The sequence below is a fragment of the Chamaea fasciata genome, unplaced genomic scaffold (assembly GCF_029207755.1).
Source record: "Chamaea fasciata isolate MVZ Bird 193981 ecotype frontalis unplaced genomic scaffold, bChaFas1.0.hap1 SCAF_8, whole genome shotgun sequence".
NCBI lineage: Eukaryota > Metazoa > Chordata > Aves > Passeriformes > Sylviidae > Chamaea > Chamaea fasciata.
In genome coordinates, this window is record NW_027094093.1 from 30402610 (window position 1) to 30421444 (window position 18835).

General features: G+C 56.0%; 1 protein-coding gene across 1 annotated transcript; it reads left to right on the forward strand.

Moving 5' to 3' along the window:
* The first annotated feature begins 6521 nt into the window (after positions 1–6521).
* On the forward strand, positions 6522–10715 carry EN1 (engrailed homeobox 1). The gene is made up of 2 exons (XM_066189284.1): positions 6522–7197; positions 9839–10715. The coding sequence occupies exons 1-2, from the start codon at positions 6522–6524 to the stop codon at positions 10153–10155; spliced, it is 993 nt and encodes a 330-aa protein (XP_066045381.1). The 3' UTR covers positions 10156–10715.
* Positions 10716–18835: the final 8120 nt, after the last annotated feature.

Below are 18835 nucleotides of genomic sequence, written 5' to 3' on the forward strand. Positions count from 1 at the left end.
GTTTTCCCGTGTCTTCCCAGGGCTCCACGGCTCCCGGAGCCGAGAGGGAAGCAGGGCGAGACATAGGTGGGAAGAGCTGGAGGAAATTGAAAACATATTTTAAAATGTAAACGGGTCCGAGCCAGCCCGACCGGGTGTGCCGGTGACGAAGAGCACGGCGGGACCGGGACCGGCCCGGCAGAGCAGAGGCGGGTGCGGACCCCAAACCCTCCACTGAACTTTCAGAACTATTGGTAACGTCTTTAGCGAAGGGACTGGGGTATCTGTCCCGAAGTGGAGTAAAGCAGAGCTCAGAAACATCCACTGTAACTCAAACCAGATTGTCAGGGAGCAGCCGGGGCCGGAGGCAGCCGCCGGAGCTGCTCGCCGGGCGAGAGGATGCCGCTGCCCTCCTCGGATCCTCCCCCGGCCCGCGAGCGAGGAACATCTCCGGGAGCTGAGACTTTTTAAGACAGCCGATCCAGGTGACTTGTGCTGCTCGCAGCGAGGTAGGGTGGGCTGCAGATGTGGGTGGGAGGCAGGAGGGGGCTTGGGAAACAAATGGGAGGGGGTTTGCAGCCAGGCCACTGGAAAGCAGCGAGTTTTCTTTTCTCCTTTTCTTTTCTTTTCTTTTCTTTTCTTTTCTTTTCTTTTCTTTTCTTTTCTTTTCTTTTCTTTTCTTTTCTTTTCTTTTCTTTTCTTTTCTTTTCTTTTCTTTTCTTTTCTTTTCTTTTCTTTTCTTTTCTTTTCTTTTCTTTTCTTTTCTTTTCTTTTTTCCCTATTATTTTCTTTTATTTTTTTTGTTTTTATTTTTTCTTTTTTTTCTTTTTTCTTTTCCCTCCCTCTTTTTCCTTTCCTATTCTTCCCTATTCTTTTCCTGTCTCGTCCCTTTTCTCGTCTTTTCTCATTTTCTCTTCTTTTCTCTTTTTTGTCTTCTTTTATCTTATTTTCTTTATTTTTCCTTTTCTTTTCTTTTTTTTTTCCCTTTTATTCCTTCCCCCCCCCTTGCTTCTTTTCTTCACTTTCCTTCTATTTTTCTTTTTTTTTAAATGCATCTTCCTATTTTTTAGCCTTTTGAGGTTTCTTTCTTTCTCTCTTTCTTTCTCTTTTAATTTCCTTTCCCCCCTTTTTTGTATTTTTTGGTTTGGTTTTTTTTCCCCTTCTCCTGATCAATTTTTCTTTATTTTTCTTTTTCTTTTCATTTTTCTTCTTCTGTTTTCTTTTCTCTTTTGTCTTATCTTTTCGTTCTTTCTTCCTTTTTTTTTCTCTCTCTCTCTTTTTTTTTTTTCCTGTAGGAAAAGAAACGAACCAATAATACAGCTAAGAATAAGAAAGATATCTATGTCTTCTCCCCTCAGCAACTTCTGCAGGGTGTTTTTGTCTCCATCCCACTTGGGAAGGGAGGACAGACAATGAAGTAAATAAAATTAAATCTTTGCTACAGTTCCCCGTGACTTGAGAGCCGGGCTGCATTGCTGGGGTGGGGGTGGTCCTGGATGGTAATTGATTCATAACTCTGCACCAGGACACCAGGGCACAACGACCCCGGCTCCCCGGGAACATCTCGGGGGAGCGGGGCGGCCGCGCTGCCCGCCCGGGCCGGGATGCGGAGCTGCAGCTCCGGCCGGCCGCGCCGAGGTCCCCCCGCAGCCTGGCCCTCCTCTTCACAAAAAACGTCCCTTCCTCTCTCCCCGCTCCCCGCCTTGCTACCAGGAGAGATTTCGACTCTCAGAGATAACCTGTGCCCCGAAAAAAGTTTCGAGCGGAGCTGCTTCCAATACCTATTTACCAACGAATTACACCGCTATTATTGCTTTCAATGAAGACTGAATCCCCAAGCGATAATTGAATTAGTCTATTGAAGAGACTGTCAGGTACAATGACGTGGTATATCCCGCGCCTTTCCCAGGGTCTATAGGCTTTGGGGACCCGGAATGTATAGTCTGACCTTACAGCTCATAATAATAATGCTGCACTTGTAGCAGAAATCTATTCGTATTCACTTTTAACAAAACCTCTGGTCAGCCAGTCCCTGTAGGAAGGATGAAATCTATTGTATTAGAACAACTCATTTATGTCCTTCAGCAAAGGCCCCAATGAGATCTGATCTAGACGTAGAAATAGGATTACCACAGTGTATATTAACCACGTTTCTATACTTCCTTCTTCCTATAAGGGCGCCGAGAATACAAAAATGCAAAGGATTTTTGATCTAATTTTAACTTTATTTTTATTATCAATTTTATAACTTCCTTCGACGGCCTTTCTCAAAAAGAAGAAAAAGAAAAGACGAGAAGAAAAGAAAGAAGAAAAAAAAAAAGCAAAACCAAAAAAAACCCCAAACCAGAAAAACCGCAAAACAAAGGCAAATAGAACGAAATCGGAGAAATTATTTCTCCCGGTTTCCGAAGTGACTGCGGGCGCCGCGGGCTGGCATCGTGCGGCGGGAGCAGCGCGGCCGCCCTCCGCACAGCCCGACGGCGGGCACCGAGCGTCCCAGCCCGGCTCCCCGGCTCCGCCAACCCCGGGCTGCACTCCGCCTCCCGGGCCGGATGTTCTCCCGCCCCGAGCCGGGATGGCTGACCCAAGCCCCAGCGCGGAGAGCCGGTGGGGACACCAACCTGCGAGAGACTCAGACGGCACCGCGGCACTTCCGAGGGGCAGGAGAGCGGCAGCACTGCCCCGGCCCCGCAGCCCTTTCCGGGGAGCCCTCGGTGCCCCGGCCCTTCTGGATGAGCCGACGGCAAGGCGGGAGCGGCCCCCCTGGCCACGGCAGGTGCGCGGGGCCCCGGCCCCCCCGACGGGCGCCCCGAAACCCAGCAGCACCCACAAGTTACAGAGGGAACTTTTCCTAAGAAGGCGCTTTTTTTTTTTTTTTTTTTTTTTTTTTTTTTTTTTTTTTAAGCTTCCGTCCTTAAGCCACTGTGTATAGACATATTACCCCGATTACTGTAACTACCTGCGAGCCGGGGAGTAATATTTATCTATTTAGATAGGAAGGGTCGCGATGGAAAAAATATCCAGCCTGAAAATATACATCGTCTTTTCCTTTAACCCCTCCTCATTCATCCATCCAGCCGATCCCCCACCCCCTCCGTGCACAAACCTACTCAATTTATAGAGAAGCCTTTACTATCCAGAACAGTTTCTAGAAGAAGGGAGGACTCCAGATGAAATAATCCCCCTCCCTTCACACACACACATACACGTACACATACACACACACACATGCACATAGACACACGTCCCCCCCGGGCGTGCTCAGGAAGGCAAATTAAATAGTTAAAGGCTTCGATTTCTCTCTCTCTCCCTTTTGTTACCCAATTTTGGAACATTTAAGGATGGGTGTGTGTATTGTATTCAATAATAAAAGCTATAGGGCCGCCAGGACATTTATCATCCTATTACTGTAACAAATCCGGGCTCCCAATACATGAAAGGTAAAATGAATTACCGACGTTAAGCCGTCAATAAAGTCATTTCTGTAAATGGTGTCTCCGAAGGACTGCAGCATTATTCAACTAGCTTTATCAGCAGCTGGGAAATTACGTGAAGAAGCTCGCAGCGTGTAATATGGCCCTGCTTACTTTGATTAAGCGTCTTGCCAGGGAATAGTGACAGTGCTTTTGACCAGGTTTTATTCGCCGTCCTGTGATGAACGCCAAGCTGATCAGGCGGAATGAAGAGTAATTAAAACCTATAAATTATCTTTTGCAGCCCTTCTCAAGGCGTCTCTTGCAGGAGAGATAAGGCAGCGAGCCCCCATTTACAGCTCTGAAAGGGACCGCGGCTCACAAAGGCTACGTGGCTAAATGGGATATTGATAGTGTCCTAATTAGAATTTAATTAAGTACCCACGCTCGCTTTTGGGATAAAGATTTCAATTTTGCTAACTTAAATATAAATAAACCCAATTTTGGTGCGAGTAAATGATATGATATTGTGAATGCGGGGGAGGGGGGGGGGTTTAACATTCATTTAATTGCGGATGAAGCTCTTGATTCCAGGGCTGATTGTGTTCTGCCAGCTATTATTTTAGGGGATTATTGTGTGGCTGGAGGTAACAATTCGGTAATGTTTCTCCGGTACAGAAAATAACCGAACGTGCCTCGGAGGTGCGGGCACACACACGCCTCCCGGGCACCCGGGGAACAGCTGACGGACACCCAGAGATGTCTCCTTCGATTCCCGGTGCCGGTCGCCTCCTGAAAGCGGAGCCACGGGCCTGGCCGCTTTCCCGGGGCTGCTCCCGGGGAGGGAAGAGCACCCAGCCGGTGCAGCTCGGCGGGGCGAGGCGGGGGAGCCTCTCTGCTGCCGGCACCGCAGCTTAGCCCGCAAGGAGCCGCCGAGACACCGACATACACAGGCAGAGCTATAGGTGTATTTGGGGCCCGCACCCGGGCACATATAGGATACATAAGCGGCTGCACGTGACGCGGCCCGGCCCAGCGGAGAGGCGCGGAGCATTGCGCGGGGCCCCGCGGCCTCCCCGGACCCACCGCCACCCGGCCGCCGATTTGGGGAGGGGATAAATGGGGGGGTTTCGGATACGTCAGAATGAGAAAACGCCCGGAATTGCCCTTCCCGCAGCCCCAGGACTCGGCCGCGGGCAGGAGAGCGGCTCCAGCCGGAGCAGGTGCCTGCGGCCGGCCGGGAAGCGCCGCTGCTCCGGGCACCCAGCCCGCCCGGCCCTCCTCCGCTGTGTAAAATGCGGGGTGTCGTGGGACCCCCATCTGCAATGCTCTTCCGTGTGAACACCAACACTGCACTTTCCCGCAGCGACTCGGCTCCCGGGAGCGCCTGGGGCCGGGGCAGCAGACACCGGCTGCGGCAGAGCCGCCCGCCCTGTGGCGCTTGGCTGCGGCCCCAGCAGTCCAGCAAAACCAGAGCTGGGACCAGGGAATTTTTATTTATTTTCTGTAAATTCATTTTTAGACAGCTGCATCAATCTTGAACAAGTGGCTTTTTCTTCCCATCCCTTAAAATCCTTAAATTTTCTACCTGCCTCAACACACGTCCCGAAGTGCTTGTTCCCTGCCGGGCAGAAAAATCCAAAACAAAACCAAACAAGAAAACAAGGGGGGGGGGGGGGGGGGGGGGGGGGAGCAACAAACCGAAACCAACCAAACAAGCCAACATCAAAAAGCAGACTAGGAAACACGATACGAGTTCAGCTGTGAGCTGGAGCTGATCTGCCTCGTATTCTGAAAAATACCCCGAACCCAGTAAAGGAACAAACTAGAGAGAGGCTTCGGCCGTAAGACCAGCTTGTCCCGGCAGAGCGTCCTGCCTTTATTGCTATTTATTATTACTATTAGTAGTAGTAGTAGAAGTATTGTAATTTTTATTTCTCAAAACCAAAAAGGTTCGATTCCGGTCAGCCTCCACCCGGCTCACCATCTCCTCGCGCTGCCCAACGCCGCCGCCGGGGAATAGAAAACAAAAAAAAGAAAAATAGGGAAAAAAGCGCACAGATTTGGAGCAGGGGCTGTTTATTATCTCTGGGGCAACAGGAAAGCGGCCGATGACCAAATCCCCGCCACCCGCGGAGGGCACGGCGTGGCTGGAAGTTGTTGTTTACGGGGCTAGTAGGGGGTCGGGGAGGGGGGTGGGCTCCCGGTTCAGGCGCGTGGGCGCGGCGCGGTGCCCCCGCCCCGTCGCTGCCGCTGCTGCCGCCGCCGCCCGCCCCGTCCCGCCCGGTGCCGTCCGCCCCGTCCGGTCCCCACGCGGTATTTATGGCGGCGGCCCGGCGGGCGCCCATTGGGCGCGGCGCGGGGTGTCAGCGGCGGCGGCGCCGCGCCATTGGCCGCCCCCACGTGCGGGGCCACCTCACGTGCTTCCGGTGCGAGTGAAAAAAGTGTGGCTGAGGGATTTTTTAGGGAGAGTTTGGTGCACGGACCGGCGCTGTCAGAGATTTGGCCTTTTTTTTTTTTTTTTTTTCTTTTTTCTAAAAAAAAAAAAAAAAAAAAAAAAAGGCGGGGGGGGGGAAGAATTAAAAAAAGAAGCCTAAGCGGGCGCGGGCGGCGCAGCACCGGGCTGGCGGGGACGGGCTCCGGCAGCCCGCGGCGTGGGCAGAGCGGAGTGTGACAGCGGGGCAGCGCGGAGCCGCCGCGGCGGCGGCGGCGGGGAGATGGGCAGATCGTGACGGGTTTTGGGGGGCGGGTTTTTTAGGGGGGCCGTGGTGCCGCCGCACACCTTTTTGGTGCTTTTTTTTTTTTTTTTTTTTTTTTTTTTTTTTTTGTATCTTTTTTTTTTCTTTTGGTGGTGGAAATATAAGCTGATCGGGAGAAGGGGGAGAGAAGCCCTCGAGTATCTCCCAGGTTTTGGATCCATCCGTGAGAGGGAGAGAAAAAAAATCTCAGCTCCAGCCCAACAAGTGGATTTTAATATTTTTCTTTTTCTTTTTTTTTTTCTTTTTCCTTTTTTTAAAAAAATTTTTTCCTCCCCCTTTTCCACCCCGCCACCCACCGTCAAAGTGGGGTGGGCGTAAAGTGGGTGGGTGGGGGGGAAAGAGGCAGCGATCTCCGTGGCGGGGACTGAGCATGGAAGAGCCGCCGGAGGGGCACGGCCACCGAGACGCGGCGCCCGGCCCGGCGAGCAGCGGCAGCGGCAGCGATGGCGAGAGCGTGCCCGTGTCCCCCAGCCCCGCGCCCGCCTCCCCCGCCGCGCCCTGCCCCCTGCCCCTGCCCCGCCGCCGCCACCCGCCGCCCCCGCCGCCGCCCCCGCCGCCGCCCCACCGCACCACCAACTTTTTCATCGACAACATCCTGAGGCCGGACTTCGGCTGCAAGAAGGAGCCGCCCGCGCCGGCCGGCGGCGGAGGAGGAGGAGGCAGCCGGGAGCGGGACGGAGACCGGGGGCAGAGCTCAGGTAGAGAAAACGTCAACCCGCTGCTGGCCCGGCCGCCCAACCCGCCCGCCCTCCTCTGCCCGGACTCGAACTGCCGTCCCGACGGCTCCGCGCCGCCGCCGCCGCCCGTCGCCGCCGCCAAAGCCAGTCCCGCCGCGGCGGCAGCGGCGGCGGCGGCGTCGGGGGCGGCCAAGCCCCCCGCCGACGGGGGCGAGACTCACCCGGCGAAGTACGGGGAGCACGGCAGCCCCGCCATCCTCCTCATGGGCTCTAATAATGGAGGACCTGTTATAAAGCCCGACTCGCAACAGCCGCTGGTGTGGCCTGCCTGGGTCTACTGCACTAGGTATTCAGACAGACCGTCCTCGGGTAAGGAACCGCGGCGCATCTGGGAGCTGTTAAATCGTGACAAGGTCGCGCCCCCCCCCCCCCCCCCCCCCCTTCTCTTTTCCCTCTACCCCCTTGGCTTTGGCTCCCGGCTTGTTGAGGACCTCGCGTGGGGGGGGAGGGCGGCCTGGGTCACCCGGGGCGAGAGGAAACGCGTCCCCCCCCACCGCCACCACCCCTCCTTCCTCCTTCGAGTCTCCCAAATTTGAATGTGACGCTGGGCCCCGATTCGGCAGCGGTTCGATGCGGAGAGCCGGCGGGAGCGACCCCTTCCCGTGCCCCCCGCCCGCCCCTCCTGCCGCAGCCCCGGGTGTTCCGCAGCGCGGCGGCGCGGGGTGAGAGCTTTGCGAGAAAAAGGCAGCGGGGTCGGCCGCTCCCTTGTTCTGAGGCTTTTTCTCCCCTTATTTTATTTTTTTTTCCTGGGTGCTGCTGGAGGAGCGAGGGGGCGAAGACCCGAGCCACATGTTGAGCGGCTGGTGATGGTGCAGGGGGAGGAGGTAGTGTTTTCTTGGAGGCGAAGGAAAAAGGGCTTTTTAGAATGTGGCGGAGGGGCTGTTTACCGGGGCCTCTGCAGCGAGCCAGGCAGGCCCTTAGGCCGCACATTGCCGCCGAAGCCGGTGCTCCCTGCTGCCGTTTGGGGCCCAGCTCCGGGGTTGGGGATATGCCTCTGCCCGAGATCGTCCCCGTGGGAGCCGCTGCCTCGGCCCTCCCGGCCCTGTTTTGCCGCCCCTTCTACGTCTTTACATTCCCCAGGTGCCCTCCGGCACCCCTTTATTTATCACCGTTACTTTCTGGCTTTAATCGCCGTTTTGGTTTTCAAAGAAGCGGAGGACGAGGAGATGGGGTTCCCCCAGGACACCTCCAGCCAGCAACCAGGGACCGGCCAGCGCGGCGCGGGGCCGGGGTGGGCTCCCCTGTGCCTGCCCGGGGCCGCCTCAGTGCGCGGGGAAGGCGGTGCTGCCCGGCCCCGCGCCGCGCCGCGCTGCCCGGCCTGCTGCTCCGAGCCGGCCGTCAGTGCGGCCGAGCCGTCTCCATTCCCCGTTATTGACACGTCCAGCGACTTCAAACTCAGAAAAGCCTCTTTGATTGACTGGGGTGATTGATGGGGTGATAGAGCTGTCAGACGGCACGGCCTCGCTCCCGGCCGGCCCGGCCGCGGGTGTTGTGCTGCCGGTTCCCAGAGCCACCGAGCGCCCGGCGTTCTGCACTTGCGCCTGAATTTGCCTTTCCTCCCCTTTCTTCGGGCAGAGGGTCATTTCTGCATGTCCTCCTCCCCAATGCTCCCTGCTCGCTGCAACCCGGAGGGGAGAAGGGCGAGGGGAGGCTGGGTCGGCTCGGCCGCTCTCTTTGTTGTGCTCGTAGCTGTCCGCTGGCCCCGAACTGCTTCTTTCGGCTCCGGGGACGAGCGGGCTGCGGCGGTCGGAGGCGCCGGCACCCCGCTGCAGGGTGCCGGGACTCAGCGATTCACTCCCCCGCACCCTCCACTCCCCGCCGGTCCAGCCCGGGAGCATCCCGCTGGGCCCCGTCCCTCTCCCCGCCGGGCCTCGTCTCTCTCCCCGGCGACAGCCGCTGCCGAGCCGGGGGGAATCCCCCCGTTCCGGGGAAAAGCTGCGCCGGGAGAAGAGCTTTCGGCCTGCTCGGCGGTAAGAAGGCCTCGCCGGCTTCGGCTCCGGCTGCTGCTGGCGGGGAGCTGCGGGCCTGGGACCGCCCGCCGAGCCCGGCAGCTGTCGGGGAATTTTCGTAGATCCCATTCTTCACGGTTCCCTCCCCGCTCCTCTTCCCCATGGCCGGGCCAGGCCGGCAGGCAGAGGACCGGGGGTGCCCCCTCCTCGGCTAGGCGCTGCCCCTCAGGATGCGCCCCGGGACCCGGTGGCTTTCCCGGCGAGCTGTGTCGCGGTTTAGCTGGCCCCTTTGCGGCCTGGATGTGGAGCGGCGGGGCTCTGCTTTTGGCTGGGCTTGGCGGAGGGAGCTGCAAGCAGGGCTGTCGGTCCCCGGCGGGGATCGGCTGCCGGAGAGCCTTAGGCGACCCGGGCGGCGGCGGCGGGGCTGCGGGGTGGCGGCGGAGAAGCGAACCCCCGGACTGGGCTGGCTTTGCGGAGAGGGTCGTTGTCCCCTGAAAGGAGACCAGGGCAGCCTTCGCCCAGTCTGCTGCTGGCGGCAGCTCCCCGGAGCCTGGCAGCGGGGACCTTTGATCCCTGCGCTGCCCGGCGGAGCTGCTGCCCGGCCGGCGGGCCCCGGTCCCGGGCCGTGCAGGAGGAGACCGGTTCGGCCCGGCAGGGCGGGCGGAGCGGCGCCTCGACGTGTGCCGGGGCCGGGGGGCGAGCGGGGCTCCGCTCCTCTCGCCCGTGGGGCCGGCTTGGCGGGGTAGGGGCGGCGGGTGATGCGCGGGCGCGCTCGGCCCCGGCCTCCCCGTTCCTTCCCCATCCTTCCCTCCGCCGCGCCTGGGCGGCGGTGCCGGGGCTGGGGGGCTGGGGGGGACACACGGAACCGGCACAAATTCACCCGTCGGCCATTTTTCCTCGGCCGGCGGGGCGGGGGCGGCGGTCGGTCTGTCGGGCGGTCGGTCGGTCGGTCGGTCGGCGGCGCGGCCCTGCCCAGCGGCGTGTGTGTGCCCTGCCCGCAGGCCCCCGCACCAGGAAGCTGAAGAAGAAGAAGACGGAGAAGGAAGACAAGCGGCCGCGGACGGCGTTCACGGCCGAGCAGCTGCAGCGGCTGAAGGCGGAGTTCCAGGCGAACCGGTACATCACGGAGCAGCGGCGGCAGAGCCTGGCCCAGGAGCTCAGCCTCAACGAGTCCCAGATCAAGATCTGGTTCCAGAACAAACGGGCCAAAATCAAGAAGGCGACGGGCATCAAGAACGGGCTGGCGCTGCACCTCATGGCCCAGGGACTCTACAACCACTCCACCACCACGGTGCAGGACAAAGAGGAGAGCGAGTGAGGCGGGCGGCTCCAGCCCAGCCCTGCGCCGCGGCGCCGGCCCGCCGGCCGGGAGGCGGACAGGTGCGATTTAAAAGCAGATCTATTGTCTATCCATAGTATAAGGACTCCGATTAAGAAAAAAAAAATAAATATGAACACTTAAGAAAAATTATCTCTATATAGCCAAACAGCATATGACTTGTATATATTTAATTTCAGGTAAGAAATATGTGTAGCGATCTCTATTTGCTGGACAGTTTCTCTCTTCCCGTCTCTCTGTTTCTCCTTTCTTTTGTTCGTTTGTTCATTTTGTTTGCTTTCCTTTTTTTCTTTCCCTCCCCCCCGATGTCCGTTGCTCCTGTTTTACAGTAAATGTCGGACTTTTCTCATCTGTCGTTTGATCTTATTTTATTTTTTTTTTGTGTGTGTGAATTTCTGTCTCTCTCTCTTTTTTTTTTTTTTTTCCCCGAGGAAAAAAAAAAATTCTGATCCACAGACTGCGAGACTGAACCCGCCGCTACAAGCCAAAGATTTTATTATGTTCAGAAATCTGTAGTCTGAAATAAAGTGTAGACTGTGTTCAGGATCCATGCTGGCTGTAATTCTTTATTTTAGTGTCTGGATGTTTGCATGTATACATATATATATATAAAAATAAATAAATGTATATATGTATATGTATATATACACACACCATACGCTGTGTACATAGTGCCATTTTGGTGGCATATTTAGGTTTTACTTTTGATAGATCAAGCAATTTTTAAACTGCTCATCCCTTGTTAAAAACCCTTAGATCTTCGATTTTTTAAAATTATTTTTAATTTTTCTACCCTTTAAAAAGAATTAATTCTCTTTGGAAATTGCCGTCGTGCCTCATCTCCCGTAATCTCCCTTTTTGACCAGAAATTAAAATCACCTCCTAATAATGGTGATAATATATCACGAATTCCCGCTGTAAAAATTGCCTGAAACTGTCTGGATGTTTAGGGCGCCGGGATGTGTTGGAAAGATATTTGTCTGACAGCTCCTTGCCTCTCTCCGAGAGGATCTGCTCTCCCACTGTTTCCAGCGAGGACCTCTCCCGAGGATCGGACCGGAACGATCGGCACTCGGCGCCGGGCGCTGCGCCGCCGCTCCCGGGAGCGCTCCCGAGGCCGGTCCCTGCCCTCGGCTCCCCTTGCAGGGCTCGGGGTCGCTTTTGCCCTGTGCGTGGGACGCGCGGGGTGGCGGAGGGCCGGCGGCACTGCGGGGCTCCCGGCTGTGGCCCCCGCTCCGCTCTTCCACGATCCCCGGTTAAAGCCGGCCGTACCCAGTCCCGGGTCGGCTTTCCTCGCCGCCGGCCCGGGGACACGGACGGGCCGGGACCGGGCCGTGCCCATGGCCTTGCCCTCGAGCCGTCGAGGACCGCCGGGTCTGAGCCCGCGCCGGCCTTGCGTGGGGCCCCGCCGAGCCGAGGGCAGGCGACGGGATCCCGCTCCTCAGTGCCCCTGATGAAACCGGGCGCCGAGGCGGGTGGAGAGCTGCCCGTCCCCGTGGATGAGGTTGTTTGTCGGCTTTCCTTCTTCTCTCTCTGCTCCTCTCTATCCCTGCCTTAGGCCCGCAGCCGGCGGGGCGAAGAGGACGAGCGAGCAGAGCTGGATCCGGGGGACCCTTTCTCCTACATCCCCCCGGAGGATGGGGCGATGCCGAGGCCATGCCCAGGTCAGTGGGACTGGGGGGCGGATGGGGGCAAGCAGCAGCACTCCCGGTCGGCGCAGCCTGCAGCTCCCCCTCCTCGTCTCGTCAGAGGCATTTGGGGGTTTCCGTCTATTTGAGAAGGGGAGCAGTGGGGAAGCGGGAGACGGCTTCTCCCATTGTCGTGCTTTTTAACTCTTCCTGCTTAGAGCTGCGGTTTGCTATCACCGTCCGGGGATGGAGGCGCAGGCTGGGGGGAGAGCCCCCTGCCCTCCGTGCCAGCTGCCGGTGGGGCAGCACCCCTCCTACAACTCATCCCACTCCATCCTACCCCTGCGTATCCCACTCCATCCCCGCCCAGCCCAGCCCGCCTCTGCCCGCTGAGGGCTCTTCTCTCTTTCTCTCTGCAGGCCGAGGAGCCGGGAATACTCGGAGGGCTTAAATAAATGTTGTACAGCGCCATCTAAAGTTGTGCATTTCTTTCTCCTTTTTTTTTTTTTTTTTTTTTTTTTTTTTTTTTTTTTTCCTATGGGATTGGGACATGAACTCAAATCTTCCGCACTGAGGAAAATAAAGCCGTCCTTCAAAGTGCGAGTTCCACCGCTCGCGGGGAAAGCGATCGGCGAGAACCCGGACCGGCAGGGGCAGCTGCAGAGTTCGGGGGCAGCATTCAGATTCCCCCCGAGTCCCCCCTCCACTTGCCACTGTCGGGGGGACACAGAGAGGTTGCTCCCCTACTCCCGCCCGCTCCAGTCTCAGTTCAATCCTCTGCCTTTGCCATACACGCCGTCTCGCACTCCCCTGGAGCTGTTTAGGCGAAAAATGGCATTTCTCCTTAAAAATCGAGTAACCATCCTCCCCAGGAGCATTCCCGGGCCGGATCTGGCCCGGACCTGCCCAGGGTAAAGGGCACTGACTCACTTCGCTTCCCCTGTCCGCGGGACACGGGTGATGCTCAGGCTGGCTCTCGGCGTGGGTCGAGCAGGGCTGTCGGCTCTCCCGGCCGCCCGCCGTCCCGCCGACAGAACCCGGGACCTGCTGCCTACCTGCCGCCGGGAGCCGGTTCCGGCGCGCTGGGGTTGCCCGAAGGCTTGGGGGCTCCAGAGGAGGAGAAAGAAGAAGAAGAAGGGTTTCCTCAGCCGCGGGTTGTCCAGCCAAACTCAGCTGAGCTGGACAAGTCAGGAATAAAGCCGACGAGGGAAATATAGGGCAGATTAAAGGAAGCCTAGAGAGGATTATTTAAACAAATCAGACGTTTTAATGTAATTACGCTGTTAGGATTTCTCACGGAGAGCAGCTGAGCGGGGCACATTGGTGAATCGGTGCAGGCCGGCGAGGCCCGGGTCTGCCCTCACTGGCTCCACGAGTCACCTTGGTCCCCTGTGGGTGCCGAGGGCAAACAGGCCCGCGGGGAATCCTCTCCGGCAGTCGGGTGGGGGAGAACACCTTCACCCGGGGCTCAGCACCAGCCCTAGTTGAGAATTAAGAGCAGAAGGTGCCATATCCTGCCGTAGGAAAGGGACCAGGTGTGCGCGGAGCGGCGGGGGGAGGCGGGGGACACGCACCGGGCCCCCGCCCGGGGAGGAATGCTGGGGGCTGGGCGGACGGATGGGGTTGGGGAGCCCAAGTCCCAGGAGAAACACCCGCTAGCCCGGGCGGAAAAGCCCTGGAGGCAAAGCGCTGCCCTTCCCCTCCTTCCTGCGTGCCTCGGGGGTCTGTTCCCGCACACCCCGACTCTCGGGAGGCAGCCGCGCGTTTGTGGGATGTGAATATCCGCCAACAAGCAACAGACAACCCCCAGCACCCCCGTCCTCCCTCAGCTGGTGGAAGGACGCACCGACGCTTAATTTCTCCGTCCAAGGCACCCCTTGAATCGGGCACAATCGTTCCAGGCCCCCGGTCCTGGCCCGACGACCACTCCCCGGGAGGGCGCGGCTCCTCGGCCTGCTGATTTGCATATGCAAATGAGGCATGGGGGAGGAGGGGAATGCCACGCGTTGTCCCCCCCGTCGATCCCCTCCGGCCGGGACGCAGATCCCGCTGCCTCCTGTCACGGAGCTTGTTCCTTTGTGCCGCCTTTCGAGGAATCAAAGCAGACACGGTTGTGACACGTAGCCCGGAGGGTCAGAGGTCAGATTTCACAATCCCAATTACAATGATTTCTAATGATGTTTATCTTGCGGGTTCCGACGGCTGGGAACTTTACAAGAGTGCTTCGCTCCCCTCCCCTCTGCTTGGAGGGCTGTGGGTGCGGGGGCTCTCGCTTCGGCTCCGGCCGGGGGCAGATGCTCTTCCCCCGGGCACCGAGCACCGCGTCCAGCTCGCCGAAGGGCGCTGGGAGCCGGACGACAGTGCCGGGGGTCGGGCCTCAGGGGTCCGGCCCCGGTTTCCCTCCGTACTCCCCTGCGATGTTCGAGGCCACGCCGGAATTAATCGAGTGAATATCACAGTGGTGTACAGTGAATAATGCCAAGCACTCACTCCCCGTCGGGTAAGGTCCGAGGCAGCGCTACCAAGTGACTGAGCGGAGGTAGGAGCTCTGCTCGTCGATCATTTGTCCGGAGTCGGTGGCGGCTGTGGCGGCTGGAGGGACCGGCCTTGCACCGGTTCCCCTCCCGCCCCTGAGCCGCTCAGTCGCGTTCGAAGCCGCCGGCGGAGTGCCGGGGGGAGGCGGCGGGCGGTCCCTGCGGGGAGCTCCCTCCGCCCCCGGAGAGGGTCCTGGCAGCGGGGAGCACGGCCCAGAACACCTCCCAGCCCCAGGGCTCCGACTTCTTGTCGGCGAAACCAGTTCAATGTAACTTTTATTTTGTCTTACAAGAAATAAACGCAGAGTGGCGGTCGGATCAAAACACAACTAAAACGGTTTCCGATTAAATCTAAAACCGTTTTGAAAAGGCTTTGTCGAATGGCCAAGGGCTGAAACTTTGAGAAAAGGTAATAAATTCTGAGTTAAAAAAAATCTTTACTTTTCCTCTGTTGGGGAGTTGGACACGTAGCACCCGAGCCTCAGCCTCGGGCTGGCTGTTGACAGAAGCGCGCAAGGTGCATCTTTATGCTCTACATCAAATGCCTTTGACACAGACTTTAAAAAGTCTATGTAAAGCAGCTAATGGTGCTCACTCTTCCGGCTGAGTAAGTCGGGGAACCAGATTTTGCTGGAAGTAGAAGTCCTTTGCTCTGAGAACTGATCTTTACTACATCAGGTGAGCAACCCTTACATTAAAAAGACTTTTCGTGTTTGTTCTTGGCCACTTGATCAGTTTGGAGATAACGAAGATGCGAATAAAAACTTCGGTAGCTGTGGCAGCAGCAGAGCCGTCGGGGGGTTTAAGGAGGCGAGGGGCTGCGGAGCCCAAGGCGCTGCGGACCTTGGGCCGGGCCGACGTGCGGGCTCCGTGGGGTCGTGGGGCTGGACACTGGGGACAACCCTGCTCTGCCCTCGGGCTCTGCCGCAGGGCTCGGCTCCACTACGGGAAGGAGCCGCTGCTCCAGGGAGATGCGGGGATACAGGTGGGCCAGGGCACTTTATGGTGATTTTTTTTTTTCCAATTTTTTAAAATTTATTTTTCTCATCCTCGGTTGTGCTGCTCCGCCGATGCGGGAATCAGCGGGGTCACGCCGGAGGTAAAGGCAGCCCCGACGCCGGGCGCTGCCGGGGTACGACGGGCGCTGCTCTTCCTTGGCGCGGGTGGGGTGTTGGAAAGGGCTGTGCTGGCAGTGGGGACGGTCCCTGTCCGTCGTGCCTCCCTCCCAGTGCCGACGGAGACGCTCCCCGCCCGCTGCCCGACGCCTCTATTTGTGAGGACATGCTGCCACTCGAGAAAACACCGCAGGGACCCCAGAAACGGTGGCAGCAACGGGGCATTTTTATCTCCTCTCCCTTTCTTTGATTGCCAGATGAAAAGGACACCCCACTTCTTACCCTGCCCCCGTTCATCACAGGCTCCCCCCGGCGGGGAGCGAGGCTTGGGGACCCTGTGGGGGCATCGGCTCTCTCAGAAGTCCCCTCACGCCAGCAGACCTTTTAAGAAATAGGTGGTGGAGGAGCTGCACCTGCATGGCCTTGCGGGGCCCAGGAGAGGTTGGGGGAGAAGTTGAGCTTAAACCTCAAAATTTGGAGCAAATGGATCCAATGAGGATTGTACTCTGGTGGGTACCTTCAGTTATGAAAAGATTGAGAAAGGCATGGGAAATAATATTAACTTTAGGATCAGCCCCATTTTTTTTTTCCTTTGAGAGAACAATGCGTGCCTTATCTCCCTCTGAATAAATAAATCATAATTGCCCGACAGTTTCCCGTCACAATAAACTTGACCAGATCTTCCAACAATTAGTTACGCGTTCTCTCTGCTCTGGTAAAAGTCTTGTTAAATGTGATGAATGTTAAAGTAAGCTGCCCTTGAACGTACTTTCCGAGATCTTTATTGGAAAAGTACAAGTATGTAAGCCTCTTAAGGAGACCTTAAGAATCTCCTTAAGAATGAAATGAAATGAAAGAGGGTGACTGGTAAAAGATAAGACTAGAGATAGCACTAGATATTCAGATACAAATGAAATACTGATTGGATCATGCCTTTTTAATGGGGTTTGATGTACTCCTGGTGCCACTTAAAAAAAAATAAATTAAAGCTGTACCCTTTTCCTTCAGGGGCCAAGCGCTGATTCCAGCAGCAGTTTTGCTGGAGAGCACTGTCAGCTTGGCCCTTTCCACAGGCAGCTTCATCTGCCTGGAGTATTGCCTGGGAGTATCACACCTCAGTTATTGCAGTACTCTCCTCCTGCAGGGCTGCTGCAGCAGTAGCTGGACCCCAGCTGAGAAGGTGCTTCCCATTAGGCCAGGCTGGGGCAAACCCATGCTGTCCGTGAACCCTTTGGAGACAACAGCCAATGGTTTGGATAGAAGAGGGAGGCTTACAAGATATGAGACTTCCCCAGCTTTCAGAAAGCGAGTGGAAAGTGTTTTGAAGCCTTCTGACTCTGGCCCCCGGATACCCACAAGAGCCCTGGGCCAACTTTGTAATCAGAGACATCCATGGAATCTGCCCCTAAGAAGTGGAATTGGAAGGCAGGAGCAGAGGAGCAGATTTCAGCACCTGCACACAAACACCCCCAAGAGCTGGCCCCAGGTGTATCCTTCTGGCTAGGGAGCCAGGGTAGACCTTGGCACATCTTGGCACATCTTGGCACATCTTTAATTGGATTAAAAAATTGACCTGTATATTTTTTTGTTGTTCCCAAGAAAAGTCTGATTTTTTGCTTGGGATCACCCCATTTGTGTGTTTCTAAGTTATTAACCTGGCTGTACCTGTGTCCTTGGCTGGAAAATCTGGTCCTCCCTTGAGCTAAATAAGGAGAAGCTGCATTGAGGATCCTCTCTGCAGGTGGTGTGGAGTGGGCAGAGTGATTTCTTTCTGTCCCTGTTGGTGCAGAGCAGGGTACTGAGAATTTCACCCGAGCCAGGCAAGGTTCCTGGGCCACCTACATGCCTGGAGATCACACAAGGAAATTCCTTGCTTGTTTTCCAGCTACACCCTTAGCACAGTGATGGGTGTATTGGATGGATCCAGGTCTGGACATTTATAGCACTGTGTGATCTCCATGCTACTGGAGGAGCTGGTGAAGGTCCATAATTCTAGAAAAGCAGATAGAGAATTTCATGGTGGAGGTTCATAGCTATGAGCAAGAAGGGATGTTGGAGTAGCAACGTACTGGTTTCACTTGCAGCCTCTAACTTCTATAGGTCTTTTTACATGGGTTCATATATTTAAAGTGGATTTCTGGATTAATGTAAGGTTGTTTAAGGCTCCCTCCCCTAAGTAAAAACACACGAGACTCTTGCTTTCTTGTGGAAATGAACAGAAATATGGATCCATTTCTGTAGTGGTTTAACATGCAGCTGAATTTACCCCAGAATGTCTGTTATAGGATGCATCATATAAATATATAATGAGTCACATTTTAGATACTGATCATGTCCTCCATAGATAATAATATCAGTTGGAGGTTATTACAGGTTCTCTGATGTAGCTGTTTCATATTTGACTTTTTAAAATATGTTCCACTTACTTGTAGACCACACAAGCCCTGTGGAGGACACCTGGTATCTATTAGATTGTTTCAGTCCGTGGAACAAAGCTAATCTGATGTGACTAGGGAAGTTGGGAGTTTTGCCATTGATTTCAATGGCAGCAGGATGGGACTCAGAAGGCTGAACTGTAAAAACACAATTCCATATGATTTTATTCACATCTAGCCTGTCAGGAATAAAATCCCAGCAGCCAAGAGGTCAGGGGAGCTGCACTGTGCTAAGTTGCACGCGTGCAGGATTGCAAGCACAGACAAATCATCTGCACGTGTGGATTTGCAGTTTTCACCTGAGGTTTAATTTGAAAATGAGCATCGGCTCAGCCTGAGCTACAACAATAGACTAGTGCCCTGAATATTGCTGTAGGTGGGCAAAAATCTTGGCAAAAATCACAGGCACCTAGCAATGCCAGAAGAAAGCAGAGAATTCCTCTTTGCCTAGCATATTGTAGCTTTCTGAATATCCAGGAGATGGTACAATCACTGTTCGTAGTGCCAAGCACCTACTCCTCCCACCTGAGGACATTCCTGAGCGCTGATTCCAAGCGGGATTGCTGAGCCCTTGTAAACTGGTGGTGCAGTGTGGTCGGTCACAAGTCAGCAACAAGCTCTAACTTCCCAGGGAGTTCAGTAACAAAGATGAAAGATTTTTCCCCAAAAGAGTGAAACCCAAGGTGCTGTAGAAAGCTTCAGGGTCCTGCAGATCCTCTTTAATCCACTAACTCTTGACCACTGCCTTGAAATTCCTGAGTGCTCCCCTTGCTTCTCCCCAAATCTATCACAGAATTGCTTTGAAGGCAGTGTCCTGAATGGTGAGCTGATTTAAAGTGGCTTAGCCCTGCAGGTTCCACTGCAGTGTGACAAGGTGGATGCAGACAGCATGGGCTCCCTTCCCTTGCATGCTGTCTTACACCAGCTCCAGATTAGTCCCTACAGGG